This window comes from Ixodes scapularis, unplaced genomic scaffold (genome assembly GCF_016920785.2).
Source record: "Ixodes scapularis isolate PalLabHiFi unplaced genomic scaffold, ASM1692078v2 PGA_scaffold2__306_contigs__length_199485367, whole genome shotgun sequence".
Classification (NCBI taxonomy): domain Eukaryota; kingdom Metazoa; phylum Arthropoda; class Arachnida; order Ixodida; family Ixodidae; genus Ixodes; species Ixodes scapularis.
In genome coordinates, this window is record NW_024609857.1 from 144,174,061 (window position 1) to 144,197,449 (window position 23,389).

At 46.0% G+C, this 23,389-nt stretch overlaps 3 protein-coding genes across 4 annotated transcripts in view; 1 reads left to right on the forward strand and 2 right to left on the reverse strand.

Annotated features, from left to right (window-relative positions):
* Positions 1 to 8,028, forward strand: part of LOC8052427 — a 49,818-nt gene extending 41,790 nt beyond the window's left edge. For both annotated transcript variants that reach the window (XM_040217650.2, XM_029987884.4), the window contains 4 exons: positions 920 to 958; positions 3,213 to 3,242; positions 3,334 to 3,372; positions 7,783 to 8,028. In XM_040217650.2, the coding sequence (XP_040073584.2) occupies positions 920 to 958; positions 3,213 to 3,242; positions 3,334 to 3,372; positions 7,783 to 7,818 (144 nt within the window). In that variant the 3' untranslated portion in view covers positions 7,819 to 8,028. The remainder of the gene's footprint in view (positions 1 to 919; positions 959 to 3,212; positions 3,243 to 3,333; positions 3,373 to 7,782) is intronic.
* A 4,786-nt stretch (positions 8,029 to 12,814) lies between these two features.
* LOC8052426 (26S proteasome non-ATPase regulatory subunit 9) lies at positions 12,815 to 13,615 on the reverse strand. Its single transcript, XM_002434585.5, has one exon. It carries the CDS (start codon positions 13,573 to 13,575, stop codon positions 12,883 to 12,885), a length of 693 nt encoding a protein of 230 aa, XP_002434630.4. The 5' UTR covers positions 13,576 to 13,615; the 3' UTR covers positions 12,815 to 12,882.
* A 6,041-nt stretch (positions 13,616 to 19,656) lies between these two features.
* On the reverse strand, positions 19,657 to 22,322 carry LOC115326957 (zinc finger protein 696). The gene is made up of 2 exons (XM_042291575.1): positions 22,271 to 22,322; positions 19,657 to 20,913 (listed from the first exon to the last, which is right to left on the reverse strand). The coding sequence occupies exons 1-2, from the start codon at positions 22,320 to 22,322 to the stop codon at positions 20,267 to 20,269; spliced, it is 699 nt and encodes a 232-aa protein (XP_042147509.1). The 3' UTR covers positions 19,657 to 20,266.
* Between the last annotated feature and the right edge of the window lie 1,067 nt (positions 22,323 to 23,389).

The window sequence follows — 23,389 nt, forward strand, 5'->3', positions numbered from 1 at the left end:
GAAATTTTGATATTTTGGCTGACATCGATTATTCGGACCGCTTTGTTATTTGGACAATTTTGGGGTCCCCTCAGAGTCCTAAAAATGGGTAGGCGACTGTGCCAGTAGGTTACTTCTTAGGATAATTATAATTAACCAGACTTTGTTTCCAAAAACAATAGACAAATATTTTTTTTTAAAAGAATGTTTTAACATATGCAATGTTCAAAGCACTTTTTAGATTGAACCATTTGCAGGGGCTTTACAACACATTGAAGTTCAGTGCTCGGTGTGTCTGTATCGAGCAATAAAACAAAATTTCAGTTAAAAGCTTTCCTATACCTTCATTGAAAAATTTGCTTCCAACATTGCATGCCTTGCACATTTAGTCGCATGGTGCTCAGATGTTACCTTTCTGTCTGCCCTTGATGCTGAGATATCCCTTCCGAAAATTTGTAAGGAGTCCAAAATTTGTGTTTGAAGAAAGTGTTGTTTTAGCATCAGCTTCAGTGGAATTTCAGCCTATATAGATATTATAAAGTGATATTACGGCTTAAATGTTAATCTTCAATGTAAGACACTGCAGATCAAAAGAAAAATAGCTGTAGATTTGGAGATTGCCATTTTCTAAAAAAGTTTTCCCCTTAAACGTTCGGATGTCCCCCCTTAAACGTTCGTCAGCACTGATCCTTCACGTCGCATCCCTCAGCCAAAGTACTTTTGGTGCATCGCCAGCTTTGTTTTGTGTCCAATCTTCGCTTTTTCCTCGTACATGAGGCATCACTGAAAATGTTTGAACCAAGACTGTTATTTTTTACTGTTAATTGCAACCTTTTTAAGTTTGTTTCAGAAATATAACTTTGCCCATGTAGTATATGCAGTTGTAGTTCCTCATTAACTGTGCCATAATATTTGGTGATTTGCACATTGTTCAATCTAGTTTGGTGCCCAAACTCCAGAACTGACGGTGTCCTCTGAGGTAAGCTCATTTTTTTCTAATGTGCTTCAGGAATGATTAATTGCTCCCTGTAATGGCTCTGAGTTCCTAACCATGACTTTGATTATAAGTTGTTTTTTGTTTCTTAAAGCTTCTAGGACAGGGTTGGACATATTGAGGCACATTCAGTTCTCTGAAAAAAGTTGCATCAGCCCGCCGCCTGTCTTTCCAACACCGTCGTCTACGGCACGCACTACCATCAGTTAGTCTGGGTGATGAGATAATGTGCTTTTTGATGGCTGCTTCTTTGTGTGCCATTATGTTTAGGGCACCAATGTGAACACTATGTCTTTATGCGGAGAGCAATTTGTCTGCTTCTTGCGCAGGGGTTGCGGTGACGTCAACACGACGCCGAGATCTGATTAGCTTTGATTGGAAGGATAGTGGGCAGACCTCAGTACTAGATTCCTTGAAATCTGCCTACTATTTTTTTTGGATCAGCCGATGAGAGCTTGGTGTTCTGACACCACCGCAAACCCTGTGCAAGAAACAGACAAACTAGCGCTCCGCATAGCTCTAGGAGTTCTATCCATGTCTGACGCAGAACATTGAAACTTGCACTTCTGTAAACTGTTAAATTCATATAGAGAGGTTCTGAAACCCAAAACTGTGTAAGAATACAATTTTATGAGGTATGTTTGTCAGCCGGCTTGTTAGCTGCAGTGATGTGATTGCTGTGCCTATTGCACCAAACTGTGCCAATAGGCTCACCCGTTTACATGCTGATTTGGGATGAATTTGTGCCAATGCTGTGCCAAAAGCTCATTTTGATTCTTGACTTGCTTCTAATAATTCAGTTCCCGGTACATTTCCTTGTCTGGTGCTTTTCAGCAGGGCTGAACCGCTAATTCAGTGTTTGTGAAATTTACATTGCAAGGAGGTTGTGGCAGCAAAGAAGGCACTGTATTTTTATTTGACAAGCCGATGCTTGACTTTTTTTTCGAAGTTAGTATTCACAGTAGCCTGAATGCAAACAGAATTCACAGTTCTGCTCCAAAGGTTTTTTTTGCTGCTTCAAAATGAACTTTTGGCTGTTCCAAAGCGTGCTCCAAAATGACTCAAGCCGATTCGCTGTAGTAGCGTGCGGACATCTAAGTCGAGGACAGAGCCCGTCCATGTAACTGGCACCATAACTCGACGCTTCATAGTTTCTCACTAGAAGATAAAGTGTACAGGTGAGCGGGCCTGAGCGTGCTGAAAGATTTACTCGCCTTGTGCCTTTATAAACCAATCATCTTTCTCTTCTAACTAGAGTACTGAGTAATAAATATATACATGACAATATTGCTACATGTTAAACCATTTCAGCACTGTGGTCATCCCTCACTTTGCAAATCAGTTTTCCCTTCTTCCGACATCTTTTCAGCCAGTATTTGAAGGCCTATAGTTTGCTTCTCCTTAAAGGGGTACTCCGGCGATTTCTCCAGCTACCCCAACTAACTATATTTTCAGAATCACCGGTATTTAGTCTTTCCGGTGTGCTATTTAGTATCGCGAAATTCAAAAGAGTTATGGTAAAATCGGCAAGTGGAAATGATGCCAAAACTGACATTCAAATTTACCCGCGCTTTTCAGCAGTGTGATGCCGGAAAGGCAGGCTTGCAGGTCAAGGGGCTGTTTAAATATGGACTATGCTGAGCATTTCTTTCGTGCTGCTGCACAGTTGCTGCTGCGCGGTCGCTGAAGCAAGCTTTCGTAGCATTTATTTGGCACCATGAAACTGGAAGTTGGGAACAAAATCTACAGTCTAAAGAGTGAACCCCTGCCCCCTGCCTTCCCCTGACGTCACTTTTTCATTGTAGTTAATAGAGACTTTCACCTTGAGAAACACGGCAAAGACCAAAGTTGTAAATTCAACAACTTCGCAAACAAAATTAATTTTGGCCCAATATTTGGGTTACTTTTTCGGCAATGTTTGTGTTTAATAACTTTTCAGACAAATCGGGGACTATGAGGAAAACGCCTTAGTAACCCTTTAAGCGTGAGCAATGCCAAAGCCCCAAGTATGTTGTCCTCAACAACACTTGCACAGGGCTAAAAAAAATGGAGCTCACTCTTGTAGCTTCTGCACTCAGTTAAAGCGAAATGAAATATGCTGGTGGAGTGTTTGGGTAATAACCACAGAATTGGAGAGATTTCTATATGAGTTTTTGTCAGGCTCCAGAGTTTGTATTTCCTCATCCTTAATTTCAAGAATGCTTACTTGTGGTTTTCTTATCCGACGACACACTTGCAGTGGACGACACAAAAACAGCCAGTTCCACCGGTGAGGTCCCCTTTCACAAGTTTTTTTTCGAAGCGGTGTTTACGATCCAGCGATTGTCAGACCTGCATTACACGAGGTGCTCTTTTTCCAGACGCCGGTCCTGGAGGATTTTCTTACAAGACCTTTGAGGGTGAGGTTGGGCGTGATTTTGGTTGCTGTATTTGGCTGTCACAGAGCGAGCTAAGGTGTCGTTAGCAGACGATTCTCTTGTTAACGGAAGAGACAAACCAATCTCTCTGCTACGAGCATCTTTCGCTGACGAACATAAAACCAGCATCACCCAGATTTATTTTTACTAACCAAACTGAAGATTGGTCGTCTCCCACGAACTCAGTCCTGCAACAAAGTTATAAGGCTGGTTCAAGCACCTACGTCTGCTTAACATGGAGTGCATTGTTACGTGTTGGAATTTCCTACGAATCTGGAAGACTACCGCTTCGTGTATGTATTTGATTACTTTTTATAGATAATTTGTTTGCTGTGGGCTCGAAATCATTCTGACAGTGTCATAAGTGACTATTTCTCATAAATAGTGCGTAGATATGATCTTGCAAATACCGTGAAACCTTCAGTTTACTTACAGACAGGTTGGAAGTCTCATAAGTCTACCCGGTGTGCTCACAAAAGATCAACAACGCACTCCTCACAGTCTGATGCAAATGTCCAAGCCAGCCATATATACTACTAGGTTGCGTGTTTGAGCCGCAGACATCTGCACTCTAAACTTCTGGTCTTGTCAATGACTTCCCTCACAAATCTTGAGTCGTTTGGCTGCCTAACGCAAACCGATATCCACCGGTGAAAACAAAAAAAGAACTTGGAACAAGCACGTCCACAACATGCTGGCCTGCTGTTAAAAAGTTCCCACTAAAATAGTTTTCGGTCGGGAACTCGAGACCAAGTAAAAAGTTCCTTGTCGGTCGATGGCGCTTGCTCAGGAAAAAAGTGTGACGTTGCGTGTAATCGGCAGCGGCTTCTTTTTAATTCTGAATGTGGTTTATGGTTGCGTGGCTCCTGCAGACTCTTGTAATGCGCTCCTGCAATGATTAAGGGAGTAGGCAAGAAGTAAAATAAACTACTCGTTCAGTTGTCAATTCTGCGCTGAACCAACTGCACCAACGACACACGGAAAGAGAGTCCGAAATGTCATTGCAAAGCAGCGAGTGCGCACATATGGACGACTGGAGAGCTTGCACGAGGCAAGGGGGAAAGGATTAAAGTGCATGCTTTGCAGGATATGGGCAGACGCGAAGTAGCAGGGTGGGGATGGGTGGGCAACTTCAAGAAATGCTAACTTTGCTTTCCGTTCCTGATCGAGGGCTGGAGTTTTCTTTTGGAGACAGTATGCACGACGATGTTTGTGCCATTGTGTCGCAAAATACATACGAAGTTCATCTGTGCAACGTTGCTACGAAGCAACATGCCACACCTTCCGTGTTATTACCACTGCCTTTGCCACAACAGTGCAGGACGGAAGCAAATTGCTTTCTTGTAGTCTACAAGTTTTTCAGGTTTTTTTATTCGTATTGTACCGATTGTTTCCGAATGCTATTCGGGTGGAAGAAAAATCTTATAAACAAGTCCATGAACGGAGTATGATGACACTTGTCACAAAGGTGTCTTTAGGTGGTACATTTATCATGATAAAATTTCATAAGTGTAAGTTTTAAAGAAAACAAAAAAAAATAGTGTTATGCCTACGCATGGGAAGAAAAACGGAAACAAAACGTTCGGTCTACGCTGCTACTCGGATGGTGCCATGCAAGTAGCTTTCAAGCTCTTGTTCCTTGCTGTTCTATTCGAGAGTAGCGGCATCAAGCAGATTTCTTTTTTTTTTTAGTTTTTCTCTCCGAGCATAGAAATAACGGGATTTTTGTGGCTCGAATGATTTAAAACGCGGAATATGTTATGTGGCTGGCATCTAACCATATCTGGTTAGGTGCCAGCAACGGAAGTTGACGGGTCGACTGCCAATTGAATGCCGACGCGGCGCTCCTCTCCTCACCGATTGGACACCAGTGTTAGACGAACCCCTTCCTCGAGCGACTCCGTGTTACTCCCGGTGGGAGATAAACATTGCATGTTCAGACATGCAGCAGTGCTCTGCTCCGTGAAATGGGTGCGCTTTGGGCTTTCTTGAAAAAAGAGCGCAAGAGGGAGTAGCAGAAATGAAGAGAAAAAAAAAGCAGACCCTCACTTATCGCGAGTGTTTGGTTCTCTTGATGCAGGCTGCTGCCGTGGCTCTGCTCGGCACTGCCGCATTTCAATTGTTCTATTTTCCTGCACACTCCATCTACTGCGCCTCACATTCCGACGGGCTCCTAGAAAGTCAAACTTGCACGGCAACCGCAGAAGATGGCACCCATAAATAAGCACCTCGAGCCGTCCGGTTTCCACATCTCTACACAGTTTCTCTGCACTAATGCATCACATTCTGAATTACCACCGCCTTTGCCACTCTAATACGACCACGGGGCAACTTCTTTATAATTTTTTTTACGCAAATTTCACTATTTGTGAAATTCGAGTGATAAATGCAACACCAAAAAGAGGCCGCATCTCCACGTGGTGGATGATGTTAATTGGGGCAAAGCTCTTGTGGTGCTGATGATACTGATTTTATTGTTTATGCTGATGGTGCTTATTTTTTCTTATTGCTCATAGGTAGTGCTGAGTTGCGGGTTGCGTTTCGACTTCATTATTACTGCTTTATGGTCGGTGAAATGCAGAGCCAGCGGTTCTTCTAGTGGATCAGCTTGGATCCGCTAGAAGCTGTGGGAACGCATCTCCACCGCTTAAGTCAACGGTCCATGTCAGAAAGAGAATGTGTGGTATGGATTGCGATTACCGTAATATCCCGAGTCATCGCCCATCCCCGAGCCATCGCCCACCCCATTTTTTGGGCCAATATCGATTTCCGAAAAAACACCGAGTCATCGCCCACCCCTTCAAATACCCCAGCGCGGACTCTGGGATCCGCGAACACTCATCCTACCCGAATGACGCGGCCGCGGACCTTACAGTTGGAGGACGTCCGTGACAAAGTAAAACGAAGGAGGGAAAGACACTTCTTTTTGTTTACGCATTTCCTCCGTGAGCGACCCCAAAGTGGTCGTGTATCCGTGCGAAAAGAAAACGATGGAGATAACAAAATAAGAGTTTGTTAAGGTAACCGCGGAGTGTTAGGTCAAAGTCTGTCTTTGCCGAAGTAAGGTCACCGCGAACCCGCTCCTTCTTCCCGCCCGTCGCGACCGCTGTTGTGCAATATTTTAGGCAAAGCCAAAGCGTAAATAGAGCTTTGCTGGAACGTCCTACACAGACGTTTGCAGAGCGTCCCAACCGTGCATTGATAGCCCGCCGTGCACGGACGCACGTATGTACCCACCAAACAAGAAAGTTGCGCAAGAGCTTGCAATTGACAAGGCGCCCGACTTGGCCCGACGCCAAAGTATTTGCCAACGCGACGGCCGGCTTTCCCGCTTTCCCGGCATTGCTCTTGGTCGCTTCTTTGGTTCGCTCGCTCCCTCGCTCGTTGTGCCTGGTCGGTTTCTCTGTTTTCTTGTAGACTTTTCTTTCTTTTTTTTTTTACTAACTAGGAGAACATAATGGTGACATTCTTTCGCGGAACAAACGTTCGTGCTATATGCAGATCGGGGGTGTTTCTAGCGCGTATGCAAGCAACGGACTTGGCTATAGTAAAATATTCTTTCGTGAGCATTTCTTTTCTATAAAACAATGAAACTAAATCGAGTTTTGAGTTTGATGTATCTCTTGTGCATCAGCGCTAGATACGCAGAGAAAAATAGGCGGTTTTTTCCGTTTTTTTTAAGCGTTTGTGCTCACCCACCGAGACATGGCCCACCCCACTTTTTTAACGAATTTCAGGCGGTTGGGGGGTGGGCGATGACTCGGGATATTACGGTATATACGCAGTTGAGCATTTGACCGCAGCGCCCTCTTGTCTATAAACGTTGAGCCAATGCGTGCAAAGTTTAACGCGATTATATACGCATTTGACCGCAGCGCCCTCTCCTGTATAGACTTTGAGCGGCTACATGCAACGTTGGAGTGTAGCGTAGTGGTTAGGACGTCTGCCTCGTAAGCAAGCGGTCCCGAGTTTCAACCCCCGTGCGGGCGTACATTTTTTTTTTAAAAAGTGGGCCGATCCCAGAGGCAGTGCTATCGATGTGAGCACGGACGCCGGATGGATGGACAAGGCTAGACCCTAAGGAGCTTCGCCCCTAAAAAGTACCTCTGAGAGTTTCATTGTACTCCATTCATGGGCTTATCTATGGGAATTGGTTTTTACGTCTGAATGGCACTCGCAAAGTTGTACCGTTGAATACCACGCATTCACCCATTCCCAAATTTGTGAGATCTGAAAAAATAGGCACAGTACATTTATATGTGAAATTAACGGACAAGTGCCCATCTCCCTTCTTTTCGCGTTCATCTCCAAATTGAGTGGGTGCTTGCCCGGTATTTTACAGTATGTAGAAGACCTCCAGATAACAGTGTATTACTTTTTTTTTTTCTCCAGGAAAATGGTTTGGCGTGGAAGAACATTAGGCCGTGATACTTTCCATGTGCCACCAGCCAAACAGGATTGAGTTCCAGGAGTGGCATGCTTTAATTATCTTACCAAATGTTGATACTGTCTCTGTTGCCACTTGGCTTTTAGGGAATGTCTCGTTTATCGAATTGGACATGTTGTCTGATGATGATCAACACTTTATGCTGATTTCTTTGTGCAAATAAACGATGTCCATCTATACAGTGCAATTGTGTTTGTCCCACTTTGTGCATTTTATTTTTTATTCAGTCTCCACCTAGCCCCAGAGCCATATAATGAAAGGGTTTGGCCATTTATTGGGAAATATAGGAGGCAATTGAGGAGGTACCATTGGCCGAGAGCAGGCTCGGCATGTTCCAGGGCATCTTCACAGATTCAAATGTGGCCAGCCAGTAGCCGCGAATAGTCCCCCGGCGGTGGTCGTGAGAAACAAGTGTGTCGGAGTAACTCTCGGTGACTGAAAACATGGTGCACGTGATTTCTCGATCATGGTCGTACAAAATCAAATTCTAGGAGAATGATTGACATGATCCGTACACCAGGCGCTGAGGGCCGGGAAAATGCAGTCCAAGTGGTCAGACTCCGGCCGAGCAAAAGAGAGTTCAAGCGGCACGTCCGATTCTTGCATCTTCTTGCATAATCATAATTGAAACATCATGCTCACTATATTTTCAACTATGAAGAGTTACTCCACTTTAACTCTTAAGCACTTGTTAAGATTGTTTCTCGCTATTACTAGATTATTTTCGGCGTCTGGTTGGCCAAGAGAGCATGTCGCGCCTTCTATCTGCGTCTCGTCCACGCCCTGGCTCTGCCCACTCCTTCCATTGACCAAACTTTCTCTATATACGGCTCTGCCTAGCCCTATCAGCAACACTGACTGGTAATTTGTCTTTCAGCACTTTCTAAAGTACAGCAGAACCTAATTTGTAGAACAAAAGCCCACAAGTGTAACTTAACATTTATTTCAGAGTAGAGCAAAGGTACTCTTCTTTCTGATGCTGGTACAAGCATCTGAGATCCTCTTTAGGCCCAGCATAAATTTTGCGCACAGCTAGCTTTAAAAAAAAATACAATTGTGGTTGAGAGGTACTCCAAATTGGCAAGAAAAAAAAAAATGCAACTGTAAGCATGATGCATGTTTACGAGATGATAGGCACATTTAATTGCACATTATGAACAGTTTGTTAAAAAGAATATTATGGGCACCCAGAAAGTATCTTATTCTCTTCTAATCTTCCAACTTCTTATGAATTAGTTTGATGTCACAATTATCAGCAACTCAACAAAAAAAGACAATCAAACAAGTAAAATGTTGGAGCTTGGTGCCATCGCCAGGGTGTCTAGCGACCGGGAAAACCTGGAATTGTCGGGAAAATTTTAATTACCTGGAAAAATCGGGGAATTGTCAAGGATAATGTCAAAAAATGAGCCCTGTCAGGGGAAGTGAGCCGGAAACGCCATAGAGCTCCCTGAGCAAAGGCTCGACGACTTGGGGGCAGAAAAATGGGCAATAAAATCTGCTTAGAGCGGAGCGCGGGCTCTGCTCACTCGATGTAGAGTATGCTACCCGATGCGAATGGAAGAGCCGACAAATCCAGTTCAAGCCTTCGATTGAATTGAATTGGATTGAGGGCGCGACACTAGGCTAGATTCAGTTACAGCTACTAGATTTAGGAACAAATGGGAAAGTCGCAGACCTTAATTTAATCTAAACCTGAAAGTCTCGGACCGTAATTTAATTCAAACCTGAAAGTGTGCATCCATGCTGAATTCGGTCATTGACGTGTGTGGTCGAGCGTCACGTTTTCATCGTGTTTCCGGAAGTGACCTCTTCACTGAAGATGTCGGCGGCAAGAAAGTGCTCGTTTCTCCGTGGTGGACGAACCCGAATATTTTGGAATATGCAAGTTAGACTAAGCCTGTGCAAAATGATCCTCCAGTGCTCAATGCTCAATGCCTTGTGTTGTAAAGGTCTTACATACTTAACCGCTTCTACAGTGGTCAGGGAATTTGACCTGAACTTGTCAGGGAAAATCTGGAAAAGTTGGGGAATTTCAAGATAATAATTTGCTAGACACCCTGCATCGCAATCTTTAAGGGTAAAGATGGCGCCTCCAAGCCAAGTATACACCACAAAACTCTTCAAATGGCAGCACAAGCTGTACATTACGATTGCCACTGAGCCTTGCCTTGTGGAATTTCTTCATATTTGTAAGACATTGAAAACAAATGTGCAATTTAATGTACATAGGACTGACAAGAATTTGGAAATAAAAAATTGATTTATTTTCCCGTAAATTGACTAGGTATGCCATAGTTGTACTCTAACAAAACTGTTTTCCTCAAGGGTGTGCTGGAACTATTACTAGAAAAAAATTTCCATACACGAAGAAAATGAGTACAGTATGGCACTTTCGCTCCTCAAACAACTTTTAACCCAATGTTTTCTTTGGGGACTCCCTGACATACAGTAATCCTTCGCTATAACAAAGTCGATTTTTCCGAATTATCGCTTTTATCGAAGTTAAGCGGGGTCCTAATCAAAATGCACATATTTTGAACCGGATTATTTGAAGGGTATCGGTGGTCGACCACAGTTGTTATGGAGGCAGAGGTGCCGAAAGCATGGAAGCATACACGTTAGTGCACGGAGACCCTTGCTTTCCCTCCCCCTTCTCCACCGAGACAAACGGCAAACAAGAAAACGAAGCAAACGGGTGACGAAGGGCAGATCGCGCAGAGCGCCACTTCTAATGCCAATGCGCTGACAAGGTCAAGGAGCAGTGGGAGCAGCATGTTCCGATGCTACTTGCTACGCCCGCGGCCAACGCTGCCAGACTCCTGTCGGAATCGGGTCAAAGGAGCCCGGAGGGGATGTTCTCTTCGAGAAACCCTGACATGCGTGCCTCGCAGGCACGCCTGCGGTGTACACGTGCGTTGTATGGCAGTGTGGGAGTCTTCACCGAAAGTCGCTGAGATCTGCAAGGTTCAGAAAAGTGGCCGGCGCAAGTCCAAAATCACCAAAGAATTCTACATTTTGGCATCGGCTGTTCGACACTGACCACAATTTTAAAGAACAAGCGAGGCTTAGTGGATGGTTCGAGAAGAGTTTCTCATGCAAGAGAGCGCACCCGCGACCCAAAGGTGTAAGATAGCCAATTGCTTTGCGCAAGTCGGATTTTCTCCCACGAGCATGCTTGCCAAGCCGGCGCTTGATTCCTGAAGCTGCAACGATCTCTACGGGAGTATGTGCAAACATGTTGGTGAAGCCATTGTAGATAAGTTTGATTCATTTGCATTTGTTGGTGTGGACATTCCGAATGTTTCTGCCACGGATGCTGCGATCGTAGACATTGCGTGTGACCAAGGTAAACGCAAAGGGATGTCGGAGAGGCACCTTGGGAAACGCCGACGACTGCGGAGACTCAAAACATCCTACGGCTGCTCTGAAATGAAGTGGAGTGCAGTGGCAGTGACTGTGTCTTTGCAATGCCTGGAGCAGCTGAAGGAGAACCGATGTCCAAATGAAATTATCGACAAACTCCACTTCATTATTTTTTTATTCGGTAAAGTTGTCGCAAGTTGTCCATAACCAAGGTTTGTCTGATTAAGCATACGGTCAGTGTTTTAAAGTGTTCCCGTCCACATTTAAGGCTCCTTTTGCTGCATTTTGGCTCTCTTTTATAGAATTGCCACTTTTATCAAATTGTTTTGCCATCCCATTAACTTCGTTATAACGAGATTGTTGTATTATTGTTTGCTAAGCAGATACTATATGTGCACAGGACAGTGCAATAACAAAACATTAAACATTCCTGGAGAGTTACAGCTCCTATTAGTTGCATTATTGTGGATTAGTGACATCTTGAATTCTATCTAAGGTTACCAGTTTCCAGCTACTAAACCTTCAGCAGCTTTTTGGGAGAGCAAGTTATAGTGTCAGTGAAATGCAGCACAGTGATGTCTGGTTACGGAGACATCCGTTCCCCCAAAAACGTTGAATTAAATTTGTGTTTGGGCGAGTTGGTTCATACTGATTTAAAAGGTTAAAAAGCACAACAAAACAAGGACAATAAAGACACACAATAGCGCTTGTCCTGTCGTCTGCGTCTTTATTGTCCTCGTTTTGTTGCACTTTTTAAACTTTCAAATCCCCCAAAAACATTGTCCATAATGCAAGTTGTCCGTAATAATGAGACAAAAATGCACATATTTACCTACTTTGTCCCCGAAAATGGTGTCCATAAAGCAGGGCATCCATGTTAGTGGGGTCCTTGTTAAAAAGACAAGACTACTTGGATTTGCGAGACGATCTCGCTAGTAGCACCAGTCTGGTATCTGTGTTGTCACGCATCACTGTGTAATTCTCTGCGATTCCATTTGTATTTCAACCGTATTGACTATTCAAGCTCGTCTAGGGTTGCCCGTTTCCGAATTTCAAAGCTTGCCCCATCTTTTTCCAGCAGAGAAGAGCCAACTGTCATTTATAGCCTTTGCAGCACAAATCTAATGAGAAGCCTTGCCTTCCCTCCGACTGTATGGTTTTTTAAATGTGCATTTCTTTTCTCCCCAACCCCCAAGAAAATTCTGCTGTTACACAAAACGAATCCGCAGGAGAGTGATAAGTGGATAATTTGAGAAGAGTGCATAGAACAGTCCAAGTGGATTCAAACCCAGAACCCCAAGCTTGCGAGTCTGGCGCTTGGCCATCACACCGACAAGATAAGAACTATGAGGCGTCTCTTTCAGATGCCCAGCTTCGAACACTCGTTGCCTTTTGTTATGGCTTGGCTCCGCGTGCATGCCAGAGACTCGCAAGATGTCAAAGAGAGGGAGAGTTTTAGAATAGGGGGTGCTTATGCTTTGGGTCCCCCAAGCTGTTTGGATGGCCCAGAGCATAGGGGCCCCCTATTGCAAAACTCCCTGTCGGAGGTAGAAAGCTCGGGCAGAAGGCGGGACAACTGAAAGCCCCCCGTGCCGTTGGCGCTCACGCACATTAACAATCCCTACGAGCACTTTATTATGAATTTAACAAAATCCAGGCAGGCAGAGGGCGACAATCGGTCAGGCTGGGTGAATGGAGCAACCCAGGAGTCCTTTTCCGGCCCACTGCGTCGGGGTTAGAAACACGGGGACGCTGGAAGCACCGCGGACCGCAACGACGTTGATTGGTTTGCCCACGCTGTGCCGGACCACCGTTGCTATTTCGTCGACACCCTGGAAGTTATCGGCGTTGACGGAGCCGAACTTCACGAGTCCGTCCCCCGTTCGGAGCCCGGCGATGTCAGCAGGAGAGCCAATCTCCACGTCTTTGACGACGGCAAATGTCCTTGTGGGCATGACGACGTCAACTGCTGCATCATTCGGGGGTCCCTCGTGAGCCGGCGACGAAGGACTGTTTCCGTTCCGGGGCAGGTTGGCGTGGAACGCGTGAAGAGCCTGTTCGATGTCCTTCATCAGGGTTTTGTGATCGTTGAGCAGGCAGATGATTCGGTGTCGGGCGTGTCGCACTTTATAGACGTCTATGTCCGAGCGTGGAAAGCCTTCGTTGTCGATCAGCGGTTCGTTCATGCCGACGCCGTTTGCGTCCAGGATGGCCTTCTGCGAAGCGATGTCAGCTTCGATTTCAAGTTTCCGTTTCGTAAGATGCGACAGCTGCAGCTTGTAACGCTGCATGGTTCTGTTTAAGGTCTCACAGATTCGGAATTTAGAGCGAAAATGACGATTACCTGGTCCCGTCCCGTCGTGCGTCGTCATTCATGTGTGTAGGCTGACATTGCTTGGCGTCGATGGCGACTGAGTTGACTGAGTGGCTGACTTGACTGATTTAAGCTTTGGATAAAAAAAAAAGTGACACGCCCCCAATTTTGTTTGTTTTTTAATTTTTTTGTTAAGCGATTTAGTATGGTGTTCGAAGACTACCCAATCAATATTTGCTACAAGGTCATGTGTATTTAGTAAAGCCAAAATAGTAAATACGCAACTGTTCGAAACCGAAACTCGAGAACGTTACCAAAAATCACGTGGCTGTACAACTTTTTTTTTTTTTTCTTTCACTTATAGCGGGTTCGTTTCACGGTGCCCACGCGTGCCCACTCGCAGCGTGGAACGGGTTCGTTTCGGCCGGCACTCCACGAGTGGTTGCACTCTCCGAGTTCGTTTCAGCGCTGACACCCCACGCGTGCATGCACTCGCTGCACCGAGAAAATCGGGAGTGCGCCAAAATGCAATCCCGTCATGCCTCGCTCCGGTCGAGCCGGCGAGGAGCTAGAGCAGACGACGAGGGTTCGTTTGCTACGATGTGTCGCGGAACCGAACGGGAAAAAAAGTAGATTTTCTCATAGATATCGCGTCCCGCGGGCCATGAAATCAAACGCAAGCTTGAATTGTGAGCGTCTGCTATTTCCCGAAGGAAGCAATTGACAACCCGTGATTTATTTGCAGGTTTTAAATCGCTCTGTTCCCAGGCGAAAATTTTCAACTGGGACCAGTTGGTCCCAGTTGCAACTGGTTTATGGAACAATTCCCAGTTGCAACTGGTCCCAGTTGGAGTCGTCCAACTGGGACCAGTTGGTCCCAGTTGCAACTGGTTTATGGAACAATTCCCAGTTGCAACTGGTCCCAGTTGGAGTTGGTCCCAGCTGGAATTGGTCCCAGTTATAGCCGATTCACACGACGGACTGATCCGCGGACGGATTGATCACGTGACGACATATCCGCGGTTCGTCCGTCTCCCAAGCGCATCCACACGAGGGAGACGACGAGCAGACGCCAGTGAGGACGGACCGAACCTGTTCGCACCCCACAGTGCCGCGAAACTCCCACATCGCACAGTAGCACCGTTGTCCAAGAGAGAAATCGACGGTTGCTACCGCGATAAAGAATCGTACGCCGCTGCTACGTACAGATCGAGAACAAAACACCGGGTCAGGCTTCGCGCGAAGCGCCACTAACTTTACTAACCCAAAGCATGACAGTGACACAGGCATGATCCTGCCCGAGAAAGCATTGGCGTAGACGCGACGAACTTCTGGGCTCGCGGAGGGGCGTTTGGAGATGCCTTCACACACTCCGCGCTCGTGCACAACACTCAAGCACACCACATCCACAAGAGAGGGCTTGCTCGGTGAAATCCTGATTGGACGTGCAAGAATTATCGCGGCGTGCTTGACGGGAGCTTCTTGACACGGACCCGGAGGAGCACCGGAACCTGCGTCGCGTCAGCCGGACAAAGTTTCTGGAGTTTCTTTCACGCGTGGAACCAAGAATCGTACGACAAAATGAACCAACAAACGCACAAAACGCAACGACGCGCCATTTTTGTTTTGAACGCACAGAAGCAAAATACCAAGAAAACCATCTACCGTTGCCAGACTAAATGCTTTCCAAGTCAGTCTGCCGCCAAACGTCCGCGAGTGAAAAAGGCGCTCGACTTTATCAGTCCGCGCCTCCGCGGAGGAGGCGCGGATCGCAGGAATCGGTGACGTGCCGGTCACGTGGTACACGGTCCGCGGACGAAAATCGCGATTTGGTCCGTCGTGTGAATCGGCTATTACAAGTGGTCCCAGTTGGAGTTGGTACCAACTCCAGCAACAATGAAACACGGCACAAAATGGAAGGTTGACAATACTTTATTGTCAAAAACTTGGAGAATGAAACTAAATAGGTTCGGTGACGTACACGCTCCGGGTTTAGCCACTTGCTTGCGACGGTTGAATCGCTTTTTCAGAGGTGGTATTCATGAGATGAAGGAAGATCGGCCGCTGGCGTCTGTTAGTGAAGACGTCCTCAGCTTCTCTTCCCATCGCGTGGAGAAAGGTGCTCACCCGTGATCCCGCGTTGCGCAGGTGAAGTCCTGATAAGATGCGGTAGCGCTCCCACCCTGCAATCTCTGTCACAATAGTCGAACATTTTCGAGGTAGACGTCCCGCCATTTTCGCCATTGTGCTCTCCGCGGCGTGTTCTCTTCCGTCCGGTCTATGTGCGTCCGGTCTTTCCTGGGTGCCCTCCGATCGCTGAACTGCATCTTTCCATCCTCGAAGTTCACCGCCGCCACCGTGGTGTGTGTACAGTTAGGTCCAAAGAAGCGCAGCTGTAGTTTTGACATTTTCATAACGACGCCAACTTGGGCGATGGCGACCCTTCTCTACCGCGTCCGTCCGACTCCGGCGTCAGCATAGGCAGCGCCATCTGTCGACAGCGCGTACCACTAATCCGCACCCGCGTGCCACGGCGGCCGGCTAGCTCTGATTAGTCAAAAGATAAATTTATTTATTAAAAGAAAAAAAAAATACTGTAGGTATTTAAATAAATGTTTTAATATATTTTAATAATGCACTAAATGTTCATTTAGGTGAACACATTTTGTCACTAATTATATTTTCCAATTAAAAAATTATTTAGTTCATTAAAATTTTTATATTATTTTTATAAATATATAAATGTACCCCAGTAATTAAAATTCCCTATTTGTATAAATCTAAAAATTTTAGTGTTTTTAGTTTTCTTCATTAGCAAAAATCAATACACCCCCAACTTGTCCAAATTGTTGCCCAGTGTGAACTGGGAACGGGAAAGGCATTTGAAGTCCGACTGGGAATCGCTCCAACCAGTTACCTTCCTAACTGGTTCCAGTGCACTCCATTCCCAACTGGGAGTCAAACCAGTTGACTCCCAACTGGGAATGGTTCAAACCAGTTGACTCCCAACTGGGAATGGTTCAAACCAGTTGACCCCTCAGCTGGCCCCAGTTGGACTCCTATTGGTCCCAGTTGATTCCCAGTTGGGACCAGTTAGTCCCAGTTGATTCCCAGTTGGGACCAGTTAGTCCCAGTTGAAACCAGTTGAGGTGCCAACTGGTCCCAGTTAGAAATTTTCGCCTGGGTTGCCGCACAAACGCTGAAATATACCAGTGTGTAAAGAAATGCTCAGAACAAACGCAACAGCGGCCCCCGAGAGGTCTATCACCATCCGGGTGCGGGTGAAAAATTTAACATTTTTCGACAAAACTCCCCCAGCAGAAACCTCTGACTGCCCAATGAGCAGCAGAGAAAGCTAAAGATGGAGACTTTTTTATCCGAGGATTGGGCAACATCATCATGTTTAACATTTACCTACGTCAGCTAACTTACCCCGTCGTATTTTGTTCGAGAAAACTCTAATTCTCGACGCCCTCGGCAAGGCTAATATCTAATCCTGACGATCCAAATCGAAAGTCCCAGTTTTGCTGGATATTACAACAGGATAGTTTTAAGCCGTACCCTTTCAGTGGTTCACGAATAATACCATGTTCAAACGGATCAAGCTTCTGCTCGGACAGCATCATCAGTTTTCTTCAGTGTAAACGGTTATAAGAATTGAAAGATCGCAACCAGCTGCTTTGTAGACAGCTGGTTGCGGAAATTTACGCCGTCTGTAATTATCTCTACGGCAGCCTAGCTGCTTGAAGTCATCGCAACTATAAACTACAGGTTGCAGCGACCAACGTTTGTACATAAACGTTGGTAGCGACTGCATTCTCGCATTCCCACGCATCACTCCGAACAGAAAGGCGCTAGTTTCGGTTTGAAGTCGGTACCTTTTCTACAACATAGATGGCGGCAGCGTCAGTCTTCTGCACTCGGTGCATTTGGCGAGTTCGTTTGAGTCCAGTTTTCCGTGCAACACTCTGTGAGTGCGATGCATTCTGGGAGAGAACTCGAACGGTGCCAGTGCGTGTGAAACGAACTAACGTGTTTGCAGTTTTCTAGAGACCACACAAAAAAGAAGAAAAAAATAAAAAAAAATGGGTATTATATGCTTGTGTATTTTTAGTATTGAGTGTGTGCCTTCTTTTACCCATGACTTTTGACTTTATGTCCGCTAGTTGTCTAAACCATAGAAAAGGACACGTGACCACGGAGAAGAGAGTGAGCGCGACTCAAACTGCTCAAACCGGCCAGTTCTCGATCAGCGGTTTTCGGGTCGCAATTTGTATTCCGAGCAGTTGGGCCCTCATTTGTCATGTACAAATCATAGAGTATGTGGTACAAATAAAAACCTTGGACACCATAAATACCCTGTCAATGTCCCTCTAAAATCGCACGACTAAAAGCAAAGAAAAAAAAAAAAAATAAAGTGCTAAAACTTTTTTTATTAAAAATAATTAGTATTTTTTTTTTTTTTTTTATAATGCTTGCACAGGAAGCAGAGGGACAATGCTTTTTCTAAAGGCGGTGTGAGCGGTCCTGTTTGGTGGGTGACGTCGGATCGGAGGGACACAGAAAATCTACCCTTTGGAGCGTTGCGGGGGCTGGGCGGCAGCGTGCTGGAGACATGTTTTCTGCTCGTTCATCGTCAATCGCCGGAGACGTTTCTAAAGCCTTGTGTGAATGGTGAGAATTTCCTTTGAGAACACGTGAAAATTTTTATGAAAGCGCAGCACCGCAGGAAAAGGCAGAACTCGTCGAACGCAAGTCTCACTGTTCTCGCGGCATGACCGAAGCTTTTTTGGCATGCCGAAGTGCTACGTCTCTGTGCCTTCACACGCTTGGATACTTATCAAGAGTCGACGTTGTGGCAAAGTTCTGAAGGAGTGTCATGCTGGGTCATCCAGACGTCTTCTGGATCACCCAGCTGTTCAGGTGAGTTGCTATCAATAAAGGAAAAAAATCGGAGGTGGCTATTATGCACGATTAACCATGGCTATGTTCCAAATGTACTCGAATGGATCACATGACAGCACAAATAGAGCAATGCTGTGGAGGAAGGTAGAATTTCGAACGCAAAAGTATAAAACGGCGAGATCAAAATTCTTTAAATGCTGCCCATATGGCCGTGTACAATCTGTCGCCGTTGCCATGCTCCCCTATCCCACTTCTGTTGCCACTGGATCAAGCTCGTTTCTGAACTGCGAGTGTCGCAAGTTACAAATACAGTCGTAGGAGTATAATATGCTGCTCCAGAGCACACAAGTCTTCACGCATGTTGCACTCGCAAGACAAATCCACACGGCGTCGATTTTTGATCGGTATCCAAGCGTGCGAAGGCAGAGACACAGCACTTCGGCAAGCCAAGAAAGCTTTGATCATGTCGCGAGACTGGCAAGACTTGCATTTGACGAGTGGCACCTTTCTCCTGCAGTGCTGCAATTTTGTAAAAATTTCCACATGTTCTCAAAGGAAATTCTTACCATTTACACGGGGTTTTATCAAACTTTTTTGGCGAATGACCACGAACGAGCAGAAAACGTGTCTCCAGCACGCTGCCGCCCAGCCTCCGCAATGCTCCAAAAGGTAATTTTCCGTATCCCAAGATGGCCGTCCGATGGCCACACATGAGGTGCAGCGACTGAGCGGGGATGCACGATCCAGCAAATTGTTATACATAGATACTAGATAGATCATAAATTGTCAGTTGTGTGAAAACCGAAACTTCACTGAAAAGCCCGGGCTTTCTTGCAAATTCTGGTTTTCCCAAGCCGTCTAATTTCAGAAATCAAGAAGACGTAAAACTTAACTAAAATGAACCATATATGGAGTACTTACGAAAGTTTGAAAGTTTCCCCTTTCGAAAGTTTTATTTTAGCCAATTGTTAGACGGTCGGAACCACTGCACAATAGCAGTACTGACATTGTGGAACGTGCAAGTCATTTCATGAGAGCCAAAGTCTGAGCATGGCTAACGCTATGAACCGACGAGCCAAACAAACAGCGTCGTAAGTGTAACATCACTGCGCTCACCACTTATTTCTGTGGGTGTTTTAGCCTTCTAATCCAACCAAACACATAAAGTGTGCTGTGATGTTGCAGTTTTAGTCTGCCGTTGTGCAAGTATTCCACAGCTGCCAATGTAGTGCAGTCTTTCGGAAAAGGTCTATCACCACTACCATTGATCTCGTAGAATTCATTTTGGTTTGGTGAAACTCAGCGACTACGAGGGAAGTGCCGAAGTTTACTCAAGTCCCACTTATTCCCTTCCCCCTTCCAGGGAGTCGGAGCAACCACACGCTAGGCTATCGTTACAAAACGTGTATTTTCCCGCGGGACAAGGGGGAAGTTCACAGGTGCACTGCCGAAAGTCCTAAAGAAGGTAACGCAGCCATTGCTAGAAGTATGGGGCTACGCCAGCTTTTGGCGTCCGAATGCCTTCTTTCGACGCCTCCGCTCCCTTTGCGCAACGAGCAGACAACGACCTTGCTTTGTTTGATTTAAAGGAGACTCTGGGCATAGACAGGCAGCTAGCCTTAGCTAGCTGTCTGTCTATGCCCACCATCCTTTTGATCAAGAATTGGCACTCCAACATCGCCGCATCCTCCACACAAAAAGCAAACTCGCTCGCTGCGCAAGCACGCTGAACTCGCAGTCATTACAAACAAAGCAATAGTAGAAGCAAGACTGAACTCTTTTCTACGAGGTCCACTTCTGCCATCACAAGGTCGGGTACGGGTGCCGTGGGTTCGCCGCAGTCGCTAGTCCTCCTCGTCTTCCCAGGTGTGCTTCTTCCTTACGTGCCTCCTCAGGTTGGACGGCCCCAGGAACCCTTTCCCACAGAACCGGCACGCGTGGGGGTACTCCTTCAGATGCACCGCCAGCAGGTGCTTTCTGACGTGACCCGAGTCGCCGGACCGGTACTCGCACATGTGGCACGAGTACGCCTTGTTGCCGGAGTGGATGCGCGTGTGGCGGACCAGGTCGCCCTGCTGGGCAAACCTCTTGCCGCACGCCGCGCACACGTGGGGACGCTCCCCGGTGTGCGTCCTCTCGTGCCTCCTCAGGGCCGCCGACTGGGCGAATTTCTGGCCGCAAGTGGCGCACTCGTGCGGTCGCTCCCCCGTGTGGACGCTCCGGTGCCTGCTCAGGTGGCTCCGCTCCGTAAAGGCCTTGCCGCAGACGCCGCAGGCAAAGGGCGCTTCTCCCGTGTGGGTCCGCTCGTGCTTCACCACGTCCGCTCGCTTGACGCTGGAGTAGGGGCAGTAGCAACACTGGTGGGGGCCCTCTGCGCTGCGGTGCATTGTCCTCCGGTGGTTCTCCGCATACTCCTGGGAGGAGAAGAGGCTGTCGCAGTGTCCACACGGAAAGGTCGCTTCCACCCAGGACGGCAGCGTCCCATTTAAGTCTGCATACAGAAAAGAAAAAAGAGTGACGTTGAGACGGCACACACACTTAGCTGGGATTGCATATCTGTAACCTCCAACTAGTCTGTTGCAAGATCAGAGAATTTCCTTCCACAGTACTCTCCACGACTGCTGGTTTCCTTCTTTCCAGCATTTGCTCCGCTAAAGTAAAAAGGGCGGAGGGCTTTTCGGGAGGAGCTTGTCCCGCTACTCATGACCTCAACAGACCGTAGGTCTGTATCTTTAATGCCCGAAAATTGATTTCTCTACAGAATACTATACAATGCAATCCATTTATAACAATACCACATTTAACGATATACCCTACCGCTTATAACAATCAGTTTATAGTTTCTAGACTAAAAATACAATGATAATCGGTTATAACGATTGCATTTTCTGGTTTTCTCATTATCGATATAAGTGGACTGCGCTGTATCCACAAGAATCTACTAAATAATTGGTTATGCTAAAAAAAATGTGAACAAATGCACAAAATGTGTTGCGATCGACAGCGGTAGCTGCTGCATTGTGGAAATGTAAGCTGAAAGAGGTTTATTTGCCTTTGGCACAATGATTGTAATGGGTTCTTTGCTTTCAAGGGGGTTGATGTAGGAGACGGATGATGAGATCTGTGGTTTGGTGGAACGTTTGTGTTAGATGTCGCATATGTTGGAGATGGACACGGAGGGACCTCGTGGGTATTTCGCAGCAGCGGCTGCCGGTGGGGCTGGGGGAGTGGAAGGTAAAGGAGAGCATTTTCCCTGCGATCACATGTTTTTCTAAATAGTGGCTGCCTGCACGGGGGAAGGAGAGGGAGCGAGGGAGAGCCTTGCCGTGTGTGAGAAACGACGGAGAGGAAGAGCAGTAGAGTAGGGAATGGTTTGCTGTAGAGTTGGGTTTTGTGTTCGTACCTAAGCATCTTTTCCCAGGAAGGGGCACTAACACCTACTCCTTTTGTGAAAACTGCGAGGAAAATTTGTACAGATGGCTTGCATTGACGTCGCACCGGCTAGTGTGACGGCGACCTTGCTGCCGAGCGAACACCTCCAAAAGCAGCATTTCCGACCACTGAATTTCTCCATCCTCTAAACAAAGAGGAACAACCACTAGCCTATAGTGTGACGACATCATGTGCAAGTCATGTATAGGAAATACTAGTATAAAAATGATAATAAATATTTCATTGAAAACTAGTATTCAAAGAATGCACATTGCATAAAAAGGAGCAAATAAATATAGGTTATGAAATGAAAACTAGAATTCTGAGAATAATGAACATGGTACAAAAAGGAGCAATTAAACATACAAATAAAAACTAGTATTCAGAGAATAACTCTTCCTGTTCAAGTAATATACCTTTTTTATTCATATTGTGCATGCTAATGTTTCCCTCTTTGGCATTGGACATTTTTCTTTGTGAATTGTCCGTTGACGTCTAGATACTTTTTCAATCCCGGAAAAGATGTTTACCATGTCCACTAACCAATAATAATTGCATTTAAGCTCCTCAAAAGAGGCAAACGGATTTCACCCGATAAGGCCCAACCACCTTCACAACAAAATGGCGTAATAAAAACGCAACACAAAGGAAAAACAAACACAAATCTAAGCAATCAATATATCACAATACCACAGAGCCAAAAAAAATCTTAAATATAAAAAGTGAATTTACTGAATCACATCAATAGCAAATTACAGGTGGAGGGAAGCTTAGAATAAAAACAAAGATACACGCGGCAAAAACTGATTAGATAAAGCTCAACACAAACTTTCATCGCAATCAACATAATTAAAATGACTGTCACTTCCTTGATCAACAAAGACAAAAGGGTGCCGAGATTCTGCCAGACCTCCTTTTTTATCTCGAATCCCAACCCTCATGACAATGATCTTGCAATGAAGTGGCGATGGAACTTTTACACATAAAGACCACATGAAGGGGCAAAAGTTTAAGTGAAATCGGCATCCGGAAGGGGAATTGCACTACCTCTCCTCCATCCTGCAACTCAGACAAGTCGCAGAGAAGGCAAGAGAGGTAGTGCAACTCCCCTTCCTGATGCCAACCTTAGTTTGAGCTTTTGCCACCATGCGAGGAGTGGCTGTGCACACGCAGAAGACTTCTCGACAAAGGTCCATTATGGAAACCACAGCCTCGTTTACTCTTTCTACTCGTCCGTCGGTCTGCGGGTTGGAGGGGATCTTGCCAAGCGTTTCCTTCGGGTCAACAACACACTGCCCTTCCTCGTCATTTCACACAAGCAGAGTCTTTCCTCGTCGACCGTCCGTCCGAAGGGTCTCTCAATGGTTCTGCAACAAGGAAAGATGCGGTCGTTATACACTTCACGCTCTTCTTTAAAATACTGTAAACGACTAAATTTTCGCGAGGACCTAATTTTCGCAAATCTCTAAAACAATTCGCGAAAAATACGTCCCGCGAACAATTCGGGGAATATGTCAATGCTACGGAAGCTACAC